Here is a 26,519-nt window from a genome sequence, read left to right on the forward strand (position 1 = left end):
GGTCAACCAGTCAGGATCGTTGTAGGAAGGTGGAGATTATGTTTCACTGGGATTATGTACTGGCGAGCGACATCCGCTCACTACTTATTTCTCTCTCTCTCTTCCTCTAACCGTGCCCCCTTCAAAGTGAATTTAATAATCACACAATTTACAGACTAATAACTGTGACTGTTATTTGAGGAGTGGTGAGTTGAGGTGCGTGTCTATGCGTGTGTGTGTGTGAGGAAGGTGGAGAGTGTTAGTGGGGGCGGGAGGTTGCAGATGAAGCTGGTTAATCTGTCCTGAATTAGAGCGATCCCAGATTATTCCCAGAGGTCACACAGGCCCTGAGCCATTTTCACAGACTCAGCACAGTAACACAACTTTAATCTATTCTGTTACACTCTATTGTTTCACTGCAGGTTTTTTTTTCTTCTTCTTCAGTGGAGCAGAAACACCCAGAAATCCAGTTAACGGGTCATAAAAAGAGAGGCTAATTTAGCTGGGGATGAACTCTTAGTATTAGATTGTGTGTGTTTGTGTGTGTGAACATTATATAATACATAATAACATGCATACATTTATTTACATGTATGTATTTAATTATTCAATTTGGTGATATTAAAAAAGTGTTTGTATGAAAGTTTTTCATTGCTATGTTTATTTATTATTATGTATTTATTTATTCAACAAATTCATGTTTAGTGTTCAAATAGTTTAAAGTTGACTGACTCTAAAACCTAATTCAGGGATTTTTAACATCCTACAGTTACAAATAGCTTGCTATAGGACTAACCCAGAATTATTATTATTATTATTATTATTATTATTAATGAATCTGGCTAAGATTGAACTTCATAAATAACTTAATATGATTATATATGAAAATGGCATTTGTGTTTTTATATCAAGAGACAACTGATATCAATCGATCAAACTTTATTTATATATATTATATATTTTTTATACAGGTTAATGTTGTTCAAAGTGCTTCACAGTTGATTGACAAGCTGATTATAAGTCAGAAGGAGTGTAGACTGAGAACAACAAAGAAAAGGAACAAAAACGATGAAGGAACAAAAAGCAAAGAACAAATTACAAAGAAAAAATTGAGATCAGTGCATGCAAAAGAAAATAAGAATGACGGACTTGTAAAAAAAAATCTACAATGAATTAAAGTTAAATAAATAAGAGAAAATAAAAAATAAGAGAACATTAGAGAAAATAAGAGAAAACATTTATTAAAAGTTTGAATTAAAAAAAGGTTTAAATAGATTAAAAAGACCAAACAAAAGTAAAATTACATAATAATAATAATAATAATTAATAATAATGACAATAATAATAACTTTTATATGTTTATATAATTTACATTAAAAATAAATAAAAGAGGTAACATTTATTATACAGTAAAGCTATGGTGTGGGACTTTTCTATATAAATGAACAGCTGTTGCATTCCAGGCCAAATGAGTTGACACAATACTGATTAAGCCTATCACTGCCAGATAAATCTCTGTGTACTTCACTGCATACCGGAGTTTTTAATCTGTGTCGGATTTGACATTCCCACGATGGCCAGACGAACACACTGTTCCAGCACTAGAAACCTGCAGGAGGATAAATCATTTAATCATGCAGCTTTTGTTGACTTCCCAAATATTTTCGGACCAGATGCATCAAATACTAACAGTGGACTGAGCTTTTCACAGGTTGTGTGATGCTCAAAACAATTTATCCACCATTGTATAGCTGCAGCAGTGGTGATGGAGAAGGCTACAGTGGAGCTTTTGACATAAGCATAAGTGTTGAGACAAAAGTTCCACATTTAAGCTTAAGAGTTTGGAGCTGCTGGGCAAAGGTCAAGGCAAAGCTTCAGCTGAGCTAACAAGCAGGATGAAGACCTCCCTGGGCTTTACGAGGTCAAAGGTCACCCCATAACAAGCTGTCAAACTGCCCAGATCTTTGGAGCAGGTTGATCTGTAAAGCTGTGTGAGGCTGAAGCAGCTACTGTATGGCGCTGATGGAGGGATCAGTTAGGTCTTCTTCACGGGGATTTTTCTCCTCATGATGCTACAACCACGTTTCCGGCCGACTCCCAGTAAAGAAATTAAAACACAGCTTTAGAAATGTACAAAATACAAGTATGAGATTTACCGATTACTGCTCAAAAACCAAGAATGATAAACTTGAGTCTGTACCTCAGAGGAACATGTTGTACTTTTTACTCTTCGGACATTTTGGCTGACTCACAAGGACGGCAAATCCTGAAAAGCTCTCTTTTTTTTTTGTGCAGATCCAGGGTATCTTTAGTTGTTCCCCAGCTGAGTGGAGAAGAGAGGGTTTGAGTTGATGATTTCTGTGCTGTTGCAACCAGCAACAGCAAAATTTAAAGATATGAGAATGAAAAATCAATGATGCAAATGCTTTGATTTCAAGGAGTTTGTTTGTGATTTGGGTGAAGTGGCAGATAAAGTAAAAAGGGTAGTAGCTCTATGAAGCTGGTGTTTGTTAGAATCAATGCTACTCTGCACCATGCAAACATCTCAGTGCAGGCCTGTGCCTTCTGGAGAGTAAGGACCACGGATGACTGGCCCGCCTGGCAAGCAGGTTCATTCTTTGGCTGAGTGGTTGGTGCAGTTGTCCGTGGTTTAGGGGCAACAAGGGATTGAGACCTGGTGTTGGATTCCTCCTTTGCTACACGAACAATATATGAATATAAATGATATTCCTTCAGCAAACTGCTCTGATTCATTGATTCCTTACTTGCAGGTTAACCTTACACCAGGAAAAAAAAGATCACATCAAATACTCACACCTTGCTTTACCTAAATTAGGACTCTGCCACCAATTCGGGTCCCCTGAGGGCCGCTCTGTGCAGGCCTTTTTTGTTTCTTCTTAGCAGTTAATGAGCCGCTCTCCCTCTTTTTCACCCCCAGAGGAGCAGAATTGATGACCCCTGCTGCACAGGAGGAGCAGTAGGTGGAGTGCAGCAGAGAAAGCCTTAAGTTTGTGGATAATGGAAAGCCTTTGCTAGCAGCGTTTGTGGATAGAAGTGGTGTGTTCATCAAAGTGCAATCCTGAAGTTTTGAGGGGAGCGGGGGCAAAAAGCGTGCCAGCTGGATTCAATTAAATTATTTCTCTTCTCTTTCTCTCTCTTTCTCTTCATAGAGCCCTCATTTCAGTGACTTCGTGGACGAACTGACTGAGTATAAGACCAAAAACGTCCTCGCCATACCTATCATGAACGGTAAAGATATGGTGGCGGTCATGATGGCCCTCAACAAATTGGACGGGCCACACTTCGATGCCAAGGATGAGGAGGTAACATCCAATACTGTGATTCAGCTCATTTTTAGCTTCATAGAATACTTTTCAAGCAGTTATAAAGTGCCTCAAAAAATGAAATAAGTACATGAACAAAACATGACCTCCGATTTCATGTTTTTACCCTTTACTTACTTTTATCAAGGTCTCTTTCATTTCTCCAAACTCCACCCTGGCTGCTTGACTGAACAGTGATCCAGCACAATTAAACTCAGTCTGCTAAACAATATTGGTCTCTTGTAAAAGCCACATAAAACTATTTGACAGATGCAGCTTCTTGCTGCACTACAACTCACAGCGCAGCACAATTCTCAAAGCCCTCCAAATCATAAACAACCGGACTAATCCTTTAACTTTATGAAAGCGGAAATGAGAACATTTTTCAGCCGAGGAAGGTCTGTCAGAGAACATTTGGAGAAAGAGATTTATAGTGGATGCAAGCAGGGCTGCCATAGGATGAACTGAAAAATCATTGCCTATCCTCTTCTGATGAATTCTGTTTGTGTTTGTTATTGTTAGCAGAAGTTGTAGCTGTAGCTGTAGTTCCCTGGATGTGAGTTATATCACCTGGAAGCCTTCTGTAGAATATTATATAATCATAAAACAGAAATAATGCATAAAGAATTATTTGCCTTTTTGGTTGACAAACACTTAAAATGCCATCTGAAAAATATTACACCTGCACTTACTGATGGCATGAAGGCAAAACATCTTAACTAATAGTAATGAATATTATAATGGTCATCACTGGACATATACTGAGATATAAGTTATGTCTTAAAGATATCAGCACATGCATTTCTCAGTATTGACCATCGCAGCTGAAAGTGTTTGCGGTTTTCTTCCAGACTCTGAACAAGTACCTGAACTTTGCAAACCTGGTCCTGAGAGTTTTCCACCTGAGCTACCTGCACAACTGTGAGACCAGGAGGGGACAGGTGAGGCTACAGAGCATGCATCACTTCATACAACTTCCTCCTTAGCATCTTAATTAGCTTTGCTCCTTTTAAGTTTGACTTTATTATTTATTCCCAGCCAGTGTTCACGCTGTAGGTGAAATGTCTAAAATTGGACCTTTTTTCTCACAGACTTTGATCTAATGCTTTTTTTGAGTCAGCACAACACAAGAAAGTGCAGGGACCCACATTTTCTCAGTCATAATAACATGGATATGTGGCACAAAAGATGACAAAATAATGAAAAAGTGGTGTACATTCAATGCAATCATGTTGTTAAAGGACAATAAAGGTTGCATAACTTTAAAGAGGTAGACACCACATTTCTATTGATCATTTGAACCCAAACCATGATCTTTTCCTAACCCTCACCAGGTGTTTTTTGTGCTTAAACCTAACCAGACCTTAACCACAGTGTTGTCCCACCATAAAACATCATCAGTTTTAAAGAGTGATTTTTAACGGGTTTTGGAGAGCAGCATATTTCGCTCTAATGAGTCGTTCTGAAAACACTCCTGTGGTTGGTTCTGCAGTGCAGGTAAACTCTGCCTTTGTGGTCATTTAATTATGAGCGTGTGTTGTTTCTGGTGCAGGTGCTGCTGTGGTCGGCCAGCAAAGTGTTTGAAGAGCTGACGGACATTGAGAGGCAGTTCCACAAAGCCTTGTACACAGTCAGAGCTTTCCTCAACTGTGACCGCTACTCTGTAGGTCTGCTGGACATGACCAAGACCAAGGTGGGTAACCATAGATACACACACACACACACACACACACACACACACACACACACACACACACACACACACAGGGCCAGGGATAAATTGGGAAACACACAAAAGCAGAGAGAATCAAGGAGGGACATTACCACAAGTTCAGATTCTTATCTTTCTTCTATTTAATTCTTTAAAACATTTTTTTATGGTTGAACATAAAAAGATAAAAGTGCCAAAAGAGCACGGTGAAAACTTTTAATCACTTATCAGACATGACTGTAGACCTTCAATGGAAAAGATGAAGCTAAATTATACTGTAGCTGAATTTGTGCTTCACAGAAATGAGCCATACATTGGTGAATATTTTTTTAATCTTAAATGCCAATCCAATCACTAATGAACAGCCCTTTCTAGGAAGCTTTAAGATGCATTAATCATCCTATAATCTATAAACTATACTTATAATCTAAGTACACCCCTTAAAATATAATTAAGGTCTCCTAAATCTATCATTTTAATATCCCAAATGTCTCCTAACTTCTGAAATACACACATTTTAAGCAATCTTCAAGTTTAACAGCAGACTGAGAAGCATAAGCAGCATTGAAAGTAAAAAAAAAAAAAAAAAAGTTATTTTACTCGGTTTTCTCTTATCCCATAAAATTACTGATTTCTTGCCAAATCCACCTTAATACTCGTATAAAATAAAGATTATGGGCTTTTTTAAATCTGCAGAAAAAGTGCATTTGGCATGAACACAAAGATTGGGCAGTTGGTAGGAGACACACTCACACCATAAATGGCTAAATCGAGAAAAACAAACATAAAATACACAACCATGCTTTGTTTCTTTATGCTTTGCTGCTTTTCTACCAATTTCACCGTCTATGAGTTTTGATGTGATTCTCATTCTTTTGGGACGAGATACTTTCAGAGACACCTTCGGGCTTTTGTCTCATTTACACAATTTGTTTCTGTCTTTACATGTTTTTTGTTGTTTTTGCTTTCATCCCTTGTGTCAATAGAAGAGGTAATACTTAAAAACCAACTTCTGATCACAATCGTACTATCCCCGTTGTATTAGTGATAATCAACACTTTGCCATAAATGCAACTTATTGGCTGTGTCTGTCACCTAATTACAAGCAGCTGCCAGTTGATTCCTAACACCTGCTATGTGAGAACAAACACGTGTTGTCTGACTGCACAGATGGCTGTCTGGTAACAATACTGGATTTCATGAATAAAAGCACTTAAAGAATAAACAAAACTAGAAGTTCAACCTTGAGTCCACGTTTTTTTTTATTTTAGAGGAACAGTGCGTTTTGTGGAGAGACAGTACGAAATATATAACGTGCTCCTAAGAGGCTGCTGCTATTAGCATTTTTTAGGCAGAATGATGCTGCTGGATGTAAAATAAAACATACAGTAAGTGCATCTAAATAATGAAACAACAGAAGTAGCTCTATTAGCTGTGTTGTGCAACTTTAAATCTTCTGAATCTCTCTTGTGTGTGTGTGTGTGTGTGTGTGTGTGTGTGTGTGTGTGTGTGTGTGTGTGTGTGTGTGTGTGTGTGTGTGTGTGTGTGTGTGTGTGTGTGTGTGTGTGTGTGTGTGTGTGTGTGTGTGTTTGTGTGTGTAGGAGTTCTTCGACCTGTGGCCCGTTCTGATGGGTGAAGTCCCACCGTATGATGGACCCAAAACACCTGATGGCAGGGTAAGAAAATATTGACCACATCTACTACTAGTCCTGCTAAATCCAGTCCTGCTCCTAATGTCACTGTTCTACATGTAACTGTGCTATCATCTGGTCAATATCCCCCTTTGTGCATTTCAAAAACTAGTGGCAGACTGTCCAATAAATGTGCAGCGAGTATTTTTGGCCCAGAGAACATGAATCTTGTTTGTTGTTGGCTCCTCGATCTTTAAACTCTTGTGCAACCATGAGGAACATTTTCCAAGATATGAAAAACTTGTAGGCACATTTTCATTTCATCACACTTGCTGAGCATTTATGACTTATCCTTTAGTGCCAACCTCAAGATAAAGCTTTCATTTGTATTCATATTCTCATCTCCTGGCACTCTGAGAACAACTACAATCATCAGGATGTTGTCTGTTCTTTTCAAGACATTTATATTGCAGGATGTGCCATAATGAAAAACACAGATTTAAGGGTTTATTGAGTGGTTAGACTTAGTCTTATTTGGATTAAGCTGAGATTAAAATACCTTTGTTTCAGTTATAGTCTTGATATTCGCATTGTGATATTTACATTAACGTTAAATATATTTACAGTAACAGCAAAGTGGTGTTTTTTTTTCAATTACACACGACTACAGTGTTGCTGAGTCTGCTCAGACAGATGTTATCCATATCTACTGACTGTTTATCATCTTACATTTGAACAAAGTACTTTACACTAAAAGACTGACTGGGCTTGACAAATTGTGGTTATTTATTAAAACTATAAAACAATCTTATGTTGAAGAGTATGTGCCTTAACAGTGAATCTGTGTTTCATTGCATATCTACTGTGTTTCATTGCATATCTACTGTGTTTCATTGCATATCTACTGTGTTTCATTGCATATCTACTGTGTTTCATTGCATATCTACTATGTTTCATTGCATATCTACTGTGTTTCATTGCATATCTACTATGTTTCATTGCATATCTACTGTGTTTCAATGCATATCTACTGGGTTTCATTGCATATCGACTGTGTTTCATTGCATATCTACTGTGTTTCATTGCATATCTACTGTGTTTCAATGCATATCTACTGGGTTTCATTGCATATCGACTGTGTTTCATTGCATATCTACTGTGTTTCATTACATATCTACTGGGTTTCATTGCATATCTACTGTGTTTCATTACATATCTACTGGGTTTCATTACATATCTACTGGGTTTCATTACATATCTACTGGGTTTCATTGCATATCTACTCCACAAGACCTGCACAGTATCATTCTCTCTAATCTTTATATTGTGTGTTTTCTCAAGGAAATTATCTTCTACAAGATCATCGACTACATCCTGCACGGCAAAGAGGACATCAAAGTCATACCGTGAGTCACCATGGTGATTTAGTTTGTGGTGTTTGGAGGGTTGAAGATGTGAAAACAGACAGAAGAGAGATGATGCAGTGTCTTCCTCCCCTGCAAACCAAACATGATCAACATTTTACCGAATAAAAATAAAAAAGATGTTTTTTTTTAAACAGGGTAAATGTCCGTGACATTGTGATCTTCTGTTTTCTTGTCTCTTATTCAACATTTCTGCTCTTGTAAACATTAATAACCTCTGTCCAAACATTTCAGTGCAGAATAATCCTGACAGTCTCTCCTGTGTGGACTGAAACATGTTTATTTAATTTTATTGATTTTTAAATAACATTTATTTAACCTGACATGGTCAAATGAATTTGAATGTTCAGTGCCTAAGTATAGTTGACATGATCATGTTGTTTTCCTGATGATTTGAACGATGATGATAATGATTTTGTGCTTGTCATGTTGTGTTAATCTTTAGGACTCCTCCAGCAGATCACTGGGCTCTGATCAGCGGTCTGCCGACCTACGTAGCAGAGAGTGGACTGGTCAGTATCTGCTTTTCTTTAGAGCTCCTGTCATCGTCTCTTTGATTTAAAGTTTGCTTTTATAAGTCTCACAAAATGTTATAAAATGTGAATCATCTATTAACCCTCACATACTGTTCAGGGTCAACTTTGACTCATTTTTACAGTTGAAAGCAGTAAATACACTCTAATAACTTCTTACTTTTAGCCTGAAATGTGATGATTTCTCCTTTAAAACATTTGAGTGCAGCTGATTCATATTATTTTTATTCAAAAATGTAAAAAAAAAAAATTTGGCATTCTTCACATTTAATGTAGTTCATGTTTTTTCTCCATAAATGAGAAGTGAAGATAAGGATTAATCTCACTTATTATCTGTGACTGACGTATTCATGAAAGATTTGTTGTGCAGAAATTTGGTAGAGACTAATTATGACGGGATACTGTGAATATGTCTGAATATGAACAGTATGTGAGGGGTAAATCGAGTTTGTGTCATGAGCACATGCCTGCATCCTGACAGGATGGATGACTTTTAAATAAAGATTTTATTTTATTTTTTTAAATAGATGAGAACAATCCTCACTGAACATGAAAATAATTAGTTGTTTGTTCGTTGAATTTGTTTTAAATCTTAGGTTGGTGAAGTTGAAACTAAATATCTTCAAATACTCATAGCCCCAATCTCTAAAGCATGACTTCCAAACTACTTCCTGTGTATGTCTTTGTATCCTTTTGTAAAACATACCTGTAAACATTTACCTCATGTTATTGCCTTGAGCATATCATTTGTATTATGTGTTAATTTCACTAATTTGCCAAGTTGCAGCTGAGTTCTTGTGGAAGTTTTGACCACTACTGGATTCACCACTTAAATCCACTTTAGTAAATAAGATGAAATAGTGTGAAATGATTGTTTAGAGACAAAAAAGATCAGCTTGGCATTAAGTTATATTCATTAGATCAGTTTAAAAAAAAAGGTTTCCTATGTTTATATTCACAATATATAGATATTTTAGGCCTTCTCTACTTACTAACATACAACACACACAAGCCCAATAAAAATGCCAGCGAATGAATATTTCTGTTTCATGTCATGACACTATAACAGCGTTGGTTCAGGTGAGTCAGGAGAGTCTCTAAGAACAACTCCACTGCTCAGAGACTAGAATTATAAACTTCAAAGTGTTTTTAGGTTGACGTTGAGTCGGCTTCTGGCTTCATGTTATTAAAAGTAGCATGTGCAGGAAGTTCCCCATGTGTCATCTTTAAGTCATCTTTAAGTTTTAATGGCCATCAGCATTACTATCAGCTGTAGCAGAACTCTTCTTCTACAATGTATAACTTCTTCTGATTGCAAGAAATATAACTGTGAGGAAAGTCAGCCCTCAAAAGGCCTAAATCAGAGCAAATAAGGTCAATAACTATTCAGATTTAAGTTGCAGGTATCTGACTGTAACATTTACATTAATAACTACTGAATGACACTTAACTCTGTCACATGATGACTTCTGAAGGCGTTAAACATTTGACCTTTCTGCAAATGCTCGGCCACCTTAGAGCCGAGAGAACATGCACTGCAATTTAAAACTGAAATGCAGCTGCAAGTGGAAGTGAGTGCGAGCATTCGGATGCTTGTTTGACTTAAGATGACCTCAATATACACTTGAAAACATAACGCGTGCATGAATTGCTTTACATTGGCCACCTGGGTGCTCAGACCCTGTACTTTTTATATTCTCAGACAAAGTGATATAACTAATAACTGTGCCTCTGTGGACACATGATGCTACACACCTCACCGACATCATATGTGCAAAACTGGGGTTTTCCATCTGTTTAAACTTAAGAATTCATAATAATTTAATAATTTGGCATACAATTATTTGAAATATATAAATACATAAACCTGCTTTTCTTCAGTGTACTGTGACATATTTTGGTTAAATTCATTAAAAAATATATGATTAAATGGACATTTTAATGGAAAATTACAGCAAGGTATTGACTATCACTGTTGTCTCAACACTATTTAAAACACTTGATATTTACCATCTAGAGAATGGCTGCATCCATTTTGGTATCATATGAAAGAAGACTTATAGAGAAATAGTAATACATTTTATTGTTGTTCATTGAGCTGAAATTCTGACACAAGCTCAGTTTGGGACTTAAAATATCAGCTTGAGACATTTAATTATAACCACAGAGCTGTTTTGTGTTCTGATCATATCGTACAAAGTGAACCCTGTTGCATCTGCAGGGAATTAAACACGTCTTATAGTGTGGAAATCGTATACTGACGAACCAACTGCTCAAGCTTGAGTCATTTTCACTCTTTCAGAAACATCATTATATGTTATGATAATGTTAGTGTTTTGTGATTAATCGCTGTTATACAAACTCAAACATTTTAAAGTTTGCAACATTTTTGTTTTTTACAAAATAATAATAATAGTTATACATTTTATTTATAGAGCATCTTTCATACAAGGCATGTAGCTCAAAGTGCTTTACAGAAAAAAATAAAATAAAACGATAGCAAACAAAACAGAAAAAACGAGAGAGGGTTAGTAAAATTAGACTGTCAGTTAAAAAATAAAGACATTCAGTAAAAATAAGCTAAAATGACATTAATTAAAAGCCAAATTAACCAATTAATGAAAGAATGCTGTGCTTCCTGTTTTCTTATGGGCGAAATTGTGTATATTTAAAAACCCAGCTTCAGATGATAAAATAATCCCCAAATGGTTTCATGTTGTAGAAAAGCTGCTGCAAATGTAGTTATTCTCCACAAGATCCTGGAGGAATGAATTGGTAGCAAAGCAGTGTGTTGACTAAAGCTTGTATACTGTAACTTTATTAAAACATTCCTTCCAAAATATATTGTTGCACATTTTATGGTGAGATTAAGGGTCATGATATTATGATTAGGTCTTTTCTGCTATGTTACAGTTCAGAACAGAATCATCTTCCTCATTTCTCACTGAGACTTTTAAACAACAGCTTTCTTTGTGCTCTCAGTGTCCTTTTTATAAAGTTATCTGCATTGGAAGCTGCTGGTGGTCAGACGAGCAGATCACCATTAGGCCTTATTACACAGTTGTCAGTGTGCACACCATCGTGGAAATGGAAAGTGCTCAGCCACACGATGCTGTGATGTATAATTGTAATTTTTTGCAGCCGTTGTAATTAATCAAAGTGTTCTTTTCTCAAACCGCTGAGCCTGCTTCAGCTCATCTATCTACCCCTTTCTGCTTTATCCCGTCTGTCCTCCTCCTGTCCTGTCCTTTCATTGTCATTGGTGGCTCGTCATTTTTCAACTATACATCATCTTTCCTCCCTCGTCGTCCTCGTCGTCTCTTTTTTCTCTCTTCTACATCTCGTAAATGGTGAAAACTTCATTTCTCCACACTGCAGCCTTTTTTTCGTAAATTGATAGAAAAAGACGTGTCAGATTGACATTAAAGGTTTTTAATGGATTCAACTGTGCGGGCAATAAAACTTTGTCACCTGCTGAAAATGACATATGAACATGTGATGCTTCAGGACAAAAAGTAGAGTGTTTCATGTGAGAATATCCTCCTCTTTATCTTGTTTTACTCCTGTTCCTTTCTAACCTGAAGTCCTCTTATTTCTTTTTTATTAAAATTAAGTTTGGTTTCAGATCATAAACATGTATATTTTGATATCTCTTAAATAATATATAAAAAATATTATCCTCTAATCTCTTCTCATTTCCCTTTTTTTCCAACAGATCTGTAACATAATGAACACAGCTGAGGATGATATGTTCAACTTCCAGGTAAGATGGCGGCAACTTTTTATTATGTTTTACTCTAACCAGGTAACATATTCTACTCTTTCAAAAGGAGGCCTGGTTAAGAAACACTATATAACTGACTGTGTTTCAAGCTCACAGTGAAAAGCTGCAGGTTGCATGTAGAAAAGGTTTCATAGTCGACTACTGATCAATCAATCAATCAATCAATTAATCTATCAGTCTTTATCTAACCCTCCTGTCATCCTCCCGGGTCAAATTGACCCCATCTCTTTTGACTGTTCCTTCTTTCCTTCCTTCCTCCCTCTTTCTTTAATTTTTCCTTCATTCTTCCCTTCATTCCCTCTTTCTTTGCTCCCTCCTCCTTCCATACATCTTTCCTCACTTCCTTCCTCCTTACTCCTTTCCTCCCTTCCTTCCTTCCTCCCTCCTTACTCCTTTCCTCACTTCCTTCCTTCCACCCTCCTTACTCCTTTCCTCACTTCCTTCCTTCCCTCCTTACTCCTTTCCTTCCTTCCTTCCTTCCTTCCTTCCTTCCTTCCTTTGTTCCTCCCTCCGTCCTTACTCCTTTCCTCACTTCCTTCCTTCCTTCTTTCTTTCCTTATTTCCTCCCTCCCTCCCTCCTTCCTTACTCCTTTCCTTCCTTCCTTCCTCCCTTCCTTCCTTCTTTCCTCCCTTCCTCCTGTCCTTCCTTGACCAGAGGACAACAGGAGGGTTAAATAGCACCACATCACAACAAAAGAGAGACCCAACATTTCCACACAAGCAAGCACTTTTATACGGCTAAGAAAAGTAACAAAAGATTTAGTCTGAAGAAATAAAAGCCACATTTAAACTATAGCTTGTTGACGTGGCTGTCGATACGTCTCCATCCTCTGTAGACGTGAATACAAAACATTGTTCTAAAATGAAAACTCTGACCTCATACTGCAATTTATTTACCTCTTGCTGCTTCCAAATCTAATAAATATGCAGTTAAATGACAAATCTACAAATGATTAATTGTAAGACTAACAGTAAATTGAAATATAGATTAATGTTTATTCCTTTTGGCAGACACATTTGTCCAAAGCAAAGTGTGTCACATTATTTCATTTAATATATTATTCCCTCTTATACATGAATATATCTTGGAAATAATAGATTCAGTAATAAGCAGCTTCATGCTCAGAGCTTTATGTACCTTAATGCCGTTTGTTGCTTGAGGGTTCAGTAACATAACAGAGCCATTTCGCTCATTATCTGCAATCAGATTTCTATGTGAAGTTGATAGATGACAGCGGTATACAGTACGTTCAGATTATAGTAATTAGTATATTTTTGAGACTTCATTCTTGCAATGTGGATAAAATGGAGCTGAGAGTATATGTGGAAATAATGTCTGAAAGAATTAACGTGGCTATGTAATAGGACCACCAGGGCACAGTCATAAAGAAAGAGTCTGCCATATAGTCCTAAGTGAATAAATGATAAACCCCCACATCCTCTCCTCTCCTAAGTTTAAATTAGTTTCCAGAGGGCTACAAAGCTCCCATTATATTCATCTATATTATACTCATTTCTTGATTCAGGAGTAGCCTTCTGTCCCTGCACATACATCCATCCTGCTTCACTACTGCTGACAATTAGAGTCTAAATGTTAACGGGGAAATTAACCGTCATGTTCTTACAGTTGGAGCTCAGCCTTTCATTCATTGTAGTTTATCCCATGTACCGACTAACCGTTCCCTATAGGAGGATTACTGTAGTAAGAGCAACCTGAGGGCTAATAAATGTTTTAATAATAAGTTGTTATTTTATTTTATAATCTAACTAGGAAGTCTCTTGAGATACATTATTTATTTTTAATAAGGAGATCAGGCTGAAATGGAGGTTTAAAATAGGTGTTGTGAATTTAGGTGTTGTTCTCTGAAGGGATAGAAACATGAAAAGAAGGCAAAAGGGATACTGAATACAGACCCTAGAGATAGAGTGGCCCACAAAGGGGTCCAATCCGGCCCACTTTCATTCCTGTCTTCTTTCCTTCCTCCCTTTCTTCATTCTTTCCTTCCATCCTTCCATCTATCCTTCCTGTCTTCTTCTCCTTCCCTCCATCTTTCCTTTCTTCCTCCCTTCCATCTTTCCTTCCTTCTTTCCTTCCTGTCTTATTTTCCTTCCTCCATTTCTTCATTCTTTCCTTCCATCCTTCCATCTATCCTTCCTGTCTTCTTCTCCTTCCCTCCATCTTTCCTTTCTTCCTCCCTTCCATCTTTCCTTACTTCTTTTTTCCTGTCTTCTTTTCCTTCCTTCCTTCCTTGCTTCCCTTTTTCTTTTCTTTCCATCCTTTCTCCCTTTTTTCCTTCTTTCCCTCTTTACTTCCCTCCTTCTTTGCCTTTCCTTCCTTTCCCCCATCTTTCCTTCCTTCCTTCCATCTATCCTTCCTGTCGTCTTTTCCTTCCTTCAATCTGCCCGTCCTTCTTTCCCTCTTTCCTTCTCTCCATCTTTCCTTCCTTCCCTCCATCTTTCCTTCCTTCCCTCAATCTTTCCTTCCTTCCTTCCATCTTTTCCTTTCCTCCATCTTTCTTTCCTTCCTTCCTTCCTTCCTTCCATCTTTCCTTACTGTCTTCTTTTCCTTCTTCCCTCTTTCCTTCTCTCTTTTTAATGATTAGGCCTACATGAGGTCAAAATTGGACTGTGTGTGGCCCTTGAATGAAAATGAGTTTCCCTCCCCTGATCTAGATAATCTGGTCTGATAGAAACAAGATAAAACACAATAAGTTTACCAATGATCACTTTTTAAAAAGGAAATGTTACTGAGGTCCATCCAATTCACATGTTTAAATTAAAATCATGAGTTCAAGTTCAATACAGTTAAATATAAAAAGCAGAGATGAATGATGGACAGTGTCAAGCTTATACAGAGCAGTGAGTCTGATGCCTACATATACAGGATGTCACTGTAATTGGCTCATATTAATCAAAACACATCATTCTGGTCCATCTGTGTCTGTGTTTCCTCTCCTTGATGTATTTTTCTCTCTGTGACCGTCTAACATTTGTGCAGATTGGCTCCTCTTAAAAAAGACCTCTAAACTTTGTCTCTCTGATATTTTTAGTGCTTCTGCTCGCCTTCTGTTTTCCTCCCTCTCAGTCGCTGTACGTCTTGCTCTTTCAACTGCATTTCTGTGAAATGACGTTACATAGCTGAACTTTTAAGAGGAGATTTAGATCACTGAATCATCACCAGACTACATTTAACGGCTCTAAATAACTCAGCTCGATTGCCCAGATATCCATGATGAAGGTACATATAACTTCTGAAGATTAATTTTCTCTACATGATGGTTTCCCCCTAAGTTTTAAGCTACATCTTTTTCCACTGAAGGATGAAAATATTGTTTTTTTTCTTTCAACTAGTTCTTTGAAACTTGACAGATAATCCAACCAAATCCAGTTTTTATAGTTTTTCTATTTCCGAAACATTCCTACTTGGTGGCGAAGCTAAACTGCAGCATTAGTTCACCCAAGCATCCATTTTTTAAAATGTAGTCTTCAACAACTGCTGCAGCAGTGTGTTCAGATTTCAGGGGCAGTGAACAGGTGAATTATTTATTCATTTCACATTTCCTCTAAATGTAAAAGGACACGTTACATTTCTGAAGTGATGAAGAAATTGTATATATAAAAAAAAAAAGTGACATTCAAACCTCTTAATCATTCTCAAGAAAAGCCCTTATTTTAATTTCCTAAATGTATCAAAGCAACAATGCAGATTCTCATTTATATTAATTGACTCTTTGTGTTTGCGCTCACAGAAAGAGCCTCTGGACAGCTCCGGCTGGACCATTAAGAACGTCTTGTCTTTGCCAATCGTCAACAAGAAAGAAGAGATAGTGGGTGTGGCCACGTTCTATAACAGGAAGGATGGGAAACCCTTTGATGAAATGGACGAAACACTGATGGAGGTACTGTGTCTTTGTGTGTGTGTGTGTGTGTGTGTGTGTGTGTGTGTGTGTGTGTGTGTGTGTGTGTGTGTGTGTGTGTGTGTGTGTGTGTGTGTGTGTGTGTGTGTGTGTGTGTGTGTGTGTGTGTGTGTGTGACAGCACTGAGTCATTGGTTTATAAATACACTCAGGCCATTCAGAGCGCCTGCATTATTTATCATTGGGCCTGGAGGCTTTTTGCTGAAGTTCTTCTATCTGCTTCGCCACTCAGAATTGAGTTAAGATACACAACAGGTGTCACGAGAGTAGAGAGTGGAGCAGGTGGACTTTAAATGCAGGATGCAGATGCAAGCAGGAACTCAACAATAACTTCTCCTTACTAAAGATTTGTGCAATCAAAGCATAAATAAAATGATCCAATCAGGACTAAACTCAAAAACAGGACTTCAATACAACTAACAAGGGGATGGAGGTGCAGGTGGTGAGAGGGGCGGGGGAGCTCAGGTGAGGGGGAATGAGGTGATGGAAACAGGAAAGGTGCTGATTGGCTGGGGAAAACACAGGACCCAGGGCAGGGCAGGTGTGGAGGGAAAAGCAGTGCAGGAACACCGGAGGGAAAAGGAGCAAACACACAACACAATAAGTACAACCAAGTAAGACTTAAATGCCAGCAAGCCCAACGCAAACACAAAATCACTCTGAGCTACAGAGCTGAGCATGACTGCAAGATAATCTGAGTGACAAACTAGCTAAGTCCAAACACAGAAGGGTTAAAAACTACCACTGCCACCACTTAGAGGGTGAATTGGTTAATAAGCACTAACAGTGAAACCAGATAGAAATACAATCACAAAGCAATCTGGTCATATAACAAATATTCTTATCTGAACCAGGTGAAAGCAAAAGTATCTTAGATTTCACTCCAGTTCTGTTTGCTCTTCCAATCAAACGCATGTATTATGAACTAAGCAGTTAAGTGTATGGGCAAAGGTTTAATGCAGCGAGCAACAGTATCTCTACTAGTGCTTTTAATATAATCAGCAGCCTCTCTAATCTGTCCTCCTCCTCTTTTTTACTCAGTCCAGTCCAAACAAACAGGGAAACAAGTCTGAGGGCATCTGGTGGAGAATGGCAACTAAGACACAACTAATAATGAATTAGTAATTTTGATTTTGACATATTTGCATGAATGTCTGCTTTTGATATTCACTAATTCCTGTAACACAAAAGTAATTTAACCCGCATAGAAGTCATGAAGCTTGAAGTTTCTAGCGAGATATGTGCATTTTATTTTTGAAAGTATTGATTCAGTGACTGTATATACTATAGAGATTTTTGCAGGCTTTCCATTGTTGCTATGGTGGTTGCTATGGACGCTGCAATTGCTGAAACCAACGCAGATATTCATGCTGTCCACTCAGATGTTTCAAATTGGATATTGGCAGAGGCTGAACTGAGGGGCTTGCATAAAGGGCCAGTATAAGATAAATAAGAATAATGTAAAGTAAATATGGAGCTGGATATTAGCATAATAGGTTCCTCTTTTAAGGAATTATTATATGGTTCACACGCCATGTCATTAATCAGTGATTTATTCTCTTTGTTTATGCTTTCTCTCTCTCTCTGTGTCTCCTTATCTCTCTCTCACACACATACACCTCTGTGTCCAGTCTCTGACCCAGTTCCTTGGCTGGTCGGTGCTGAACACTGACACCTACGATAAGTTGAACAAGCTGGAGAACAGGAAGGACATCTTCCAGGACATGGTGATGTACCACATCAAGTGTCGCAAGGATGAGATCCAGCATGTTCTGGTTAGTAAATCTGGAAGAAAAGAGGCTTTGTTCTCCTTCACATTAACACATATATTCTCAGGTTTTGATTAAATGTTTTTTTTAAGGCTGAAACCAATACAGACTTTGGGAATGACATTGTGTTTCATGTTGTATGTATGTTTCTATTAGAACACCCCAAACATTTTCCTAAATAAAGGATGTTAGTGTCTCCAACATAACTGTAGTAATATTGTAGCATTGTTGTAATTTGTGTTTACAGGCTGCTAAAGTCTGTGATAAAGCACTTCCAAAATCAATATGCAAGTGAGTGTGAGCAACTAGAATGACAACAGGCATTCATTAAGACCCATTTGAATAAACCGTAATGAAAATGTGCATTTCCTGATACAAAACAAGGTTAATGGTGCATGAAAAAGCATTCAATTTAGGGCAAATTTGATAGTAGCAAAAATTTAACCAATGCATAATCCTGCCAGAGGGATCTGCTTCAGCAACCACCATTTACTTTTTGGTCATATTCAAATTGATGTTTCACTGTCTACAAAAGGTGAGTTGAGTACATTCCCCAGCCTTGTTGAGAGAAGAGGTTGTATTATTTAGTTTAAATGAAATTGGACAACACTCCTAGACAACAATAAGTGCTGCACAGGTAAGACACAACATGCATTTTAAATGAATGCAGAAAAAAAGGAAAAGCAGCTCCCAAACTGGCTTTTTTTTTAATCCCTCTGGTTAGATGTTGTTGGGGGTTAAACAGAACGAAACCGGCCAGAAATCAGTGGGTAGATGTGGATGATATGAACAGGAGGTGAGCATCGTTTATAAACTGAAATAAGCTGTCAGGTTTTCTATGAGGTGATTTGTCAGTGGACAGGGAGAGAGACAGAGAGAATAAAAGCAGAGAGAAATGACCCGGTGTGACCTTAGATCAGGAGTGGGTTGATTGATGCCGAACCGTTGCATCCAAGGTGATCGTTGATGATGTGTGTTTCCACAGAACACCAGAGAGAGATGGGGAAAGGAGCCGGATGAGTGCGAGGAGGAGGAGCTCCAAGAGATTCTGGTAAAAAAACAAATACAAAACACTTTAAACATGTTTCTCTAAAAATTAAATCAGTCTCAAAATACAAAAGCCAATGCAAAGGAAAGGAAACGATGAAATAAACAAGTGTTAAATGGATTTATGAGATCTGAAAATCAAACCTGTGATCATTTTGGTTGTACAGTCTCCCATTCTACCATCTTATGTGGCAAAATTCACATAAAATCCAAACCAAGCAACTACAAAATCATTATAAAAACCTCCTTGTATGAATATGTATGAACAGATGCTTGTCTGTCTCTGTCCACAGACAGAGGTTTTGCCGAATACTAAGAAATGTGAGATCTTAGAGTTTCACTTCTACGACTATCACCACAGTGAATTGGACCTGGTGAAGTGTGGCATCAAGATGTACTATGAACTGAAAGTGGTGGACAAGTTTCACATTCCCAGAGAGGTGGGTGTTGTTGTTTTTTTTTTCTTAGTTAATTTGTAAATTAGTTGAGCTGCATGATTTCCCATATGTGCAGTACATCTCAATGGGATTTGCAATATTAAAATGTATGAGATTCATTTTGCAATGCATCAAACTGATACTGTTACAAAAAAAGTCCATTTAAACCAACTTTTATAGAGCAAAGAGCCAGCGTTCAATGATTATATGTACAAGTGGATCCCAAAAATTCAGATTCCTCAGACTTGCCATGAAGTAGCAGCTGCTTAGAGCTCGGAGAAACTAAAAGAGACTAAAACGGAAAAGATTCTGTGGAAGAAATCCAGGAAAAAACTCTGGAAATGGTGACAAAAGATGACTATAGCAAATGTTTCCAGGACTGGGAGAAGCGATGGGACGAGTGTAGATTAAGAAGATTTATAATCACATTATTATTTTTGTAACAATTTGAGGAATTTTTGAGCCCCCCTCTGTGCATGCTATGAGACATCACTTCACAATGAAAGTCTTCCAGATGCTGCTGCAGACAGCGCAGTGTCTGGTGTGCTCATCCAGTCAGATGTAGGAAGGGTTAAAGGGTTCATGATTTTTCAAGTTTGTCTTATAACAACAGTCCGTTGCCCAAATAAACATTGAAATAGGTTTTTCTCGCCAAAATCCTCCTGAGCATACTAGCCAATAAAATATCCCTTCATGATGCACTGGCAATGTAAGTGATGTGGATCAAAACCCAAAGTCCTCATCCTGTGCAAATATGTATTTAAACGTTTATGTGAAGCTAATATGAAGCTTCAGAAATCCCAATGAGTCAAATTAAGTAGATATATTTCACGTTACAGTGTTTTTAGTGCCAAAGTCCCTCTTTTTGTTATTATTCTTGCACAAAGAGGGAATTTGATGCTAAAAAGACTGTAAATGTGGCAGATATCCAATATATATGACTAACTCAGACTGCTGAAGCCTCAAATAAGCTTCAGATAAACTTTTAAATGCATTTTCACACTAAATGACTTTTGGCCCCCATCACTTACATTGAAAGCATGTTTGAAAGGGATCATTTTTAGCCAGCATGGACAGGAAGAATGATTACAGTGAAGAAAACCTCTTTGACTGTTCAAACTGGCACCTGACCTATTGTTTTGAAAAATTGTGGACCTATCCTTTAATGTTGGTGCAGGAGTGAAGGATAGACATGTCAGTCAAATATTGTGCTGTACTTTAAATTATACATTATGTGTCTCAATCAGGGCTGCATGGAAAAAATTATTGAAATAATTTGCACAACATTAAACTAGGAACATGTTTTCAATATTAATATATATCATTTAAGGCAAATGGATGCAACATAACACTTAAAATCATCCAGTTGATGTTTAAAGCCATTTACTGTCAAAATCTTGTCTAGAATGATCACATAACATCATATCATCACACTTTGACTCAGCTGAAAGTCCATAAACAATGAAATAATATAGCAAGAGGACCTGAAATATGACCTGCAATTACAGAGTTACTGTACAGTAAGCTTGTATGGGGTTTTTGGAGGGTAATTAGTTAGAGAAGTACAAAAATAAAGACGGATGTTCTTTTCTCTCTGATACGCAGCCGTGCATGTCTGTGTGCCTGTAGTCATTAGTAGTGGCTAATAATTGTGAACATAAATTAATTTGTGTGTGTGTGTGTGTGTGTGTGTGTGTGTGTGTGTGTGTGTGTGTGTGTGTGTGTGTGTGTGTGTGTTTGTGTGTTTGTGTGTGTGTGTGTGTGTGTGTGTGTGTGTGTGTGTGTGTGTGTGTGTGTGTGTGTGTGTGTGTGTGTGTGTGTGTGTGTGTGTGTGTGATCTGCAGGCCCTGACGAGGTTCATATATTCACTCAGTAAAGGCTACAGGAGGATCACCTATCACAACTGGAGACACGGATTCAACGTTGGACAGACGATGTTCACCCTGCTGATGGTCAGACATACATACACACACACACACACTTACACACTAAAATCACCTCCACCTTCCTCTTATCCTATCATCATCTTCTCCTCAAGTAAACATCACTCCTCTGTGATTACTTGGGGAGGCGTTAACCTCACCTCTCGCTGTCCTTTCCTCCTCCTCTTTCATCTTTCTGAAGTAACAACCTTTACTCTTCCTTTCTTTCTTGTGGTCACCATCAACACTACCATGTACTGTGTATGTGGTCATGCATGTCTGACTGCATATATGTTTGTGTGTAAGGGAGAAAGAGGGAGTCGACCAGAGAGATAATGAAGTGTGTCTATAAACAAATAACTACTCAATGTTGCTGAAACTGGTCATTAATATACTGTGTATGAGTCAATGACAAGCATATGACAAAAATCTGATTATATACAAGAAAATAAATGTGAACTAAAATGTCAAATAAACATAATCCACTTTAACAAATTTTACATAATTTGTCAAAACTTATTCAGAAAAAAATTGTTGTTAATTAGGATGTGTCCTGCTCAATATTGACAAAATGCTTTAAAAAAAAAAAAATCACAAAATCTTTGCAATTGATGTTTTAGAATGAAGTAATTATTTTTATAAGTGCATTTAAATACACTGCAGGCAGATGAAATAGTGTAGAATAGAGTAGAAAATGTCATTTCAAATGATATAAAACCAACATAAATACAAAATATACATATTAATAAGCCTGATTCTGCTTTTATAACATTTTTTAAACATAATTTTGAATTACTCATCTTGCCGACCCTTATTTATCACTGTATGCAGCCTCTACTGCGAAACCCTGTCAACCTGTGTGTGTGTGTGTGTTCACAGACAGGTGATCTGAAGCGCTACTACACAGACCTGGAGTGTATGGCCATGGTGACTGCTGGCCTCTGTCACGATATCGACCACAGAGGAACCAACAACCTCTACCAGATGAAGTGAGTAACGGGGATGAGGAGCGTTACAGCAGGTCTGTGCTGTGATTGTTAAATGACTAAAATATAAATGATATTCTGTGTTATTGGTGAAGTTATTTTGTAGCCTGTGCTGTGCAGTGTGTTGGCAGCCGGCAATATTCTACACATATCTTACTTTTGAATATTTTTGATTTTATTTGTCAGTTTTCTTCTCACATATATATTGTTTATATTTATTTGTGATTGAGACTTTAGTTGTGGCTGTTTCAACAAATTCTGTAAAAAAAAAAAGAAAAGAAAGAAAGACATTGTTTAAATGTTATTAAAGAGCCTAATAGAAAATTGATGGAAATATATAAGAATCAGTATGAGAAAACTAAATGTCATGAAATAGTTAACTTCAGTTACCTTCAGGTAGCTGCTGATTGATTTCTGAGGTGATTTACACTTTTATCATATCAGACACATTCAGATGATTCACATGTATAAATGTAACATGTATTTAAACACCACACACATGATAAATTATCTAGCAGGGCCCATAATTGATGCCACTTTGTTCTGTGAGAGCAATCTAATGTACATTATAGCAGAAAGCGCAACGTGTACTGGCAAAGAAAACTTATATGACCCGATTTTTTATAAAGATGAATTAAACTTTTATAAAAATCCTGTTTAGTTGATATAATTGAGTCAAAGTGACAGCCGTCAGTCCTCCTGTGTAGAGACGAGCTGACCTCAGCTCTTTTTGAAGGTACAGTCGCTCACTGAGAACATCAATGCGCTGATATTGACCAGATTATACCTCTGGCTGCTCTACTCCACCTGCTGATGGATGAGCTAATGAGAGCCGCCATTAGCCGTGGACACAGCAGGCCAGGCCCACCCGTACTTTAACATGCACGATTTATCACAGTGTAACCTCCCAACATACTGTGTGTGTGTGTGTGTGTGTGTGTGTGTGTGTGTGTGTGTGTGTGTGTGTGTGTGTGTTTTTCCAGGTCTGGTAATCCACTGGCGAAACTTCATGGCTCTTCCATTCTGGAAAGACACCATCTGGACATTGGCAAGACTCTGCTGAGAGATGATGTATGCTGCAGTGCACACACACACACACTCACACACACACACACACACACACACACACACACACACACACACACACACACACACACACACACACACACACACACACATACACATACATGCATACAGGGGTGGATACATTACAGTCTGAACACCTGTATAATGTAAAGCAATGAAATATAAAAGTCCCATAATCAATATTAAGAACTGAAGGCCCATCCATCTTTCACATGACTTCTGTTAGGAAAATAAGATTATATGATATTAAAATTATTATATTGTTTCAAGCATTCAATAAAGTATCTCATGATTCTTTATCATTAGCTCATGGGGGACTGTATTTGTTGTTAAATTATACTGTTTAATACAGTTGTAGATACCTAATTAGTTTAGAATCTAATCAGAAAACACTAGACACATGTTTTAGCATTAATGCTCTGTCTATTTCTACTTTCCATCAAATGAAGCTGATCTAGTCTTTTATTTGCTCTTTGCTCTTTGCATGGGGCAAAATGGTTTTTAAATCACATCTGCTGGATTGAATTCGAGCCTCAAATATCGTAGTATATCTTGAACCTTTGGGATGGCCAATCGGGGTCATCCTCTCATAAACACACATGCCCATGTACTGTTGTTTTTTTAACCCTCCTGTTGTCCTCGAGTCAAGGAAGGTAGGGAGGGAGGACGAAGGAAAGAAAGGAGGGAGGGAGGAAGGAAGGAAGGAAGGAAGGAAGGGAGGAAGAAGGAAGGAAATGAGGAAGGAAGGAAGGGAGGAAAGGAGGGAGGGAGGAAGGAAGAAGGAAGGAAAGGAGGGAGGAAGGAAGGGATGAAAGGAGGGAGGAAGGAAGGAAGACGGAAGGAAGGGAGGGAGGAATAATGAAAGAAAGGAGGGAGGGAAGAAGGAAGGAAAGGAGGGAGGAAGGGAGGGAGGAAGGAAGACGGAAGGAAAGGAGGGAGGAAAGGAAATAAGGGAGGAAGGAAGGTAGGAGGGAGGGAGGAAATAAGGGAGGAGGGAGGGTGGGAGGGAGAAATGAAAGGAAAGGAGGAAGGTAGGGGGGAGGAAAGAAAGATAGAAGGAGGGATGGAGGAAAGGAAGGAAGGTAGGAACAGTCAAAACAGACAGGGTCAATTTGACCCGGGAGGACGACACAAAGGTTAAACCACCTGGTGTACCTGTTTTTTTATTCTGGACTCTGTCTTGTGTTTCAGAGTTTGAACATTTACCAGAATCTAAACCGTCGTCAGCATGACCTCGTCATCCACCTCATGGACATCGCTATCATCGCCACTGACCTGGCTCTCTACTTCAAGTCAGTTTACCACATACAGCTGTGATCAAACTAACTGTGACTAATTCTGTCTATTCATTGTTTCTATGCTTGAAATGCCACTCTGGCCAGATGTTTTGGTAGGCTAATGGTTAAGACACACACAGTATAACTGGTTGGATTCTAGCTGGAAACCTTTATAGTGTGTTATACTTCTTTCTCCCCACATGTTTCTTTTCTTTCTCTTCCCTGTCAACTATCAAATATTGAAGAAAAAAAAGAATAGTGACAAACGTATTGATCATTTCATATGTTTTAGCTTCAGTTTTTAGAAAAAAACTGCTTATAGACTGATATTGAAAAATTCATGAATTGACTTTAATGTTCCATATTACAGTCAAGTATGGTCTTCCTGTAAGTAGATTTATCCAGGAAGACTCCAGATGCACAAAAACATACAAATATAGTAAAGAAGATATTTTGTAATACTTTGATGTGCAAGTAATGGTCCAAAACTGAACGAGAGAGTAAGACACATTGTTCCTACCTTCAACGATTAGAAACACCTCCTGAAGTCTGTATGGTCACTGATGCCCTGTATAGCACATGAGAGACAGACGGACATTTAGTCAGACCAGGTGGGGAGTTCCGGTCCTCTGAAATGAGGCCAACGTGGAAGTAACTTAAAACTGCATTCTATCAAAAGGCCACCAGGGGGCGACCGTTTTGGTGTCAAAAGGACTTCCGTCTCTATACAAGTCAATGGAGAATTCACCAACTTCTCACTTGATTTCTAACCTCAGTAAACGTCTTCAAAATGTGTTTATGGTGTCAGGAGGGCGCCTCATGCCCCTCCTGATGCCCATATAAGTAGAATCCGTGTTTTTATTTTTCCCAGCATGCACCTGAAATTTTCAAGATGGCGCTGCTCAGATCCGATACTATTGGCCTCTGAGCAGCAGTCCACAAACCAATGGGTGACATCACGGATGTTACGTCCATTTCTTATATACAGTTTATGAGTCAGACAGATAAGAGGAAGACGTACTGGACCACTGTTTTGTTTCTGTGCAGGAAGAGGACGATGTTCCAGAAGATCGTGGACCAGTCCAAGACCTACGAGAACTGGAACGAGTGGACCAAGTACATGATGCTGGAGACCACGCGCAAAGAGATTGTCATGTAGGCACAAACACACATAAAGGCAGCTATTATACCTGCACACGTACATGCTTATCTATCTATCTAAATCATGCATTGTCTTTTTAGGGCCATGATGATGACAGCTTGTGACCTCTCTGCCATCGCCAAACCATGGGAGATCCAGAGCAAGGTACGCACCTGTGTGATCTTTTTTTTCATACCTCGAAAGCCATGGATGTAAAATGTCTCTCAGTCTCCAGCCTCACGAACATCCAGCCGTTCACAGTAATAAGACGCAGGCTCCAGGAGAGGGGAACCAATGATAAAGTAGACGGAGAATGACATTTTGTCAGCGCTACCATTTCTCTCAGCAGCGTTCAGCAGCGATTCCTGACGGCCCCATGCATCAAAAGCAACCTGCTGCTTTTCATTTTCCCTCATCACCGCCCGGCAGGCTCAGCATTTTATTTCAGTAAAGTATGTAATATACACATCGCCATCAAGCCTGGAAGCATCTCTGGCGCTGTTAGTCATTTATTTTTCACCTTTTATTTGTTTGCAATAGACTAAACATATGC

The 26,519-nt window shown here is 38.2% G+C and overlaps 1 protein-coding gene across 1 annotated transcript in view; it reads left to right on the plus strand.

Annotated features, from left to right (window-relative positions):
• Positions 1-26,519, plus strand: part of pde6a (phosphodiesterase 6A, cGMP-specific, rod, alpha) — a 37,069-nt gene that overhangs the window by 2,623 nt on the left and 7,927 nt on the right. The window contains exons 3-19 of the mRNA XM_062425573.1: positions 3,150-3,302; positions 4,154-4,243; positions 4,855-4,995; positions 6,615-6,689; positions 7,986-8,050; positions 8,514-8,580; positions 12,317-12,364; positions 16,135-16,284; positions 17,933-18,076; positions 19,056-19,121; positions 19,411-19,557; positions 21,399-21,506; positions 22,356-22,465; positions 23,446-23,533; positions 24,740-24,840; positions 25,873-25,980; positions 26,068-26,131. Of these exons, the coding sequence (XP_062281557.1) occupies positions 3,150-3,302; positions 4,154-4,243; positions 4,855-4,995; positions 6,615-6,689; positions 7,986-8,050; positions 8,514-8,580; positions 12,317-12,364; positions 16,135-16,284; positions 17,933-18,076; positions 19,056-19,121; positions 19,411-19,557; positions 21,399-21,506; positions 22,356-22,465; positions 23,446-23,533; positions 24,740-24,840; positions 25,873-25,980; positions 26,068-26,131 (1,725 nt within the window). The remainder of the gene's footprint in view (positions 1-3,149; positions 3,303-4,153; positions 4,244-4,854; positions 4,996-6,614; positions 6,690-7,985; positions 8,051-8,513; positions 8,581-12,316; positions 12,365-16,134; positions 16,285-17,932; positions 18,077-19,055; positions 19,122-19,410; positions 19,558-21,398; positions 21,507-22,355; positions 22,466-23,445; positions 23,534-24,739; positions 24,841-25,872; positions 25,981-26,067; positions 26,132-26,519) is intronic.

This window comes from Scomber scombrus, chromosome 9 (genome assembly GCF_963691925.1).
Source record: "Scomber scombrus chromosome 9, fScoSco1.1, whole genome shotgun sequence".
NCBI classification, from domain to species: Eukaryota; Metazoa; Chordata; class Actinopteri; order Scombriformes; family Scombridae; genus Scomber; species Scomber scombrus.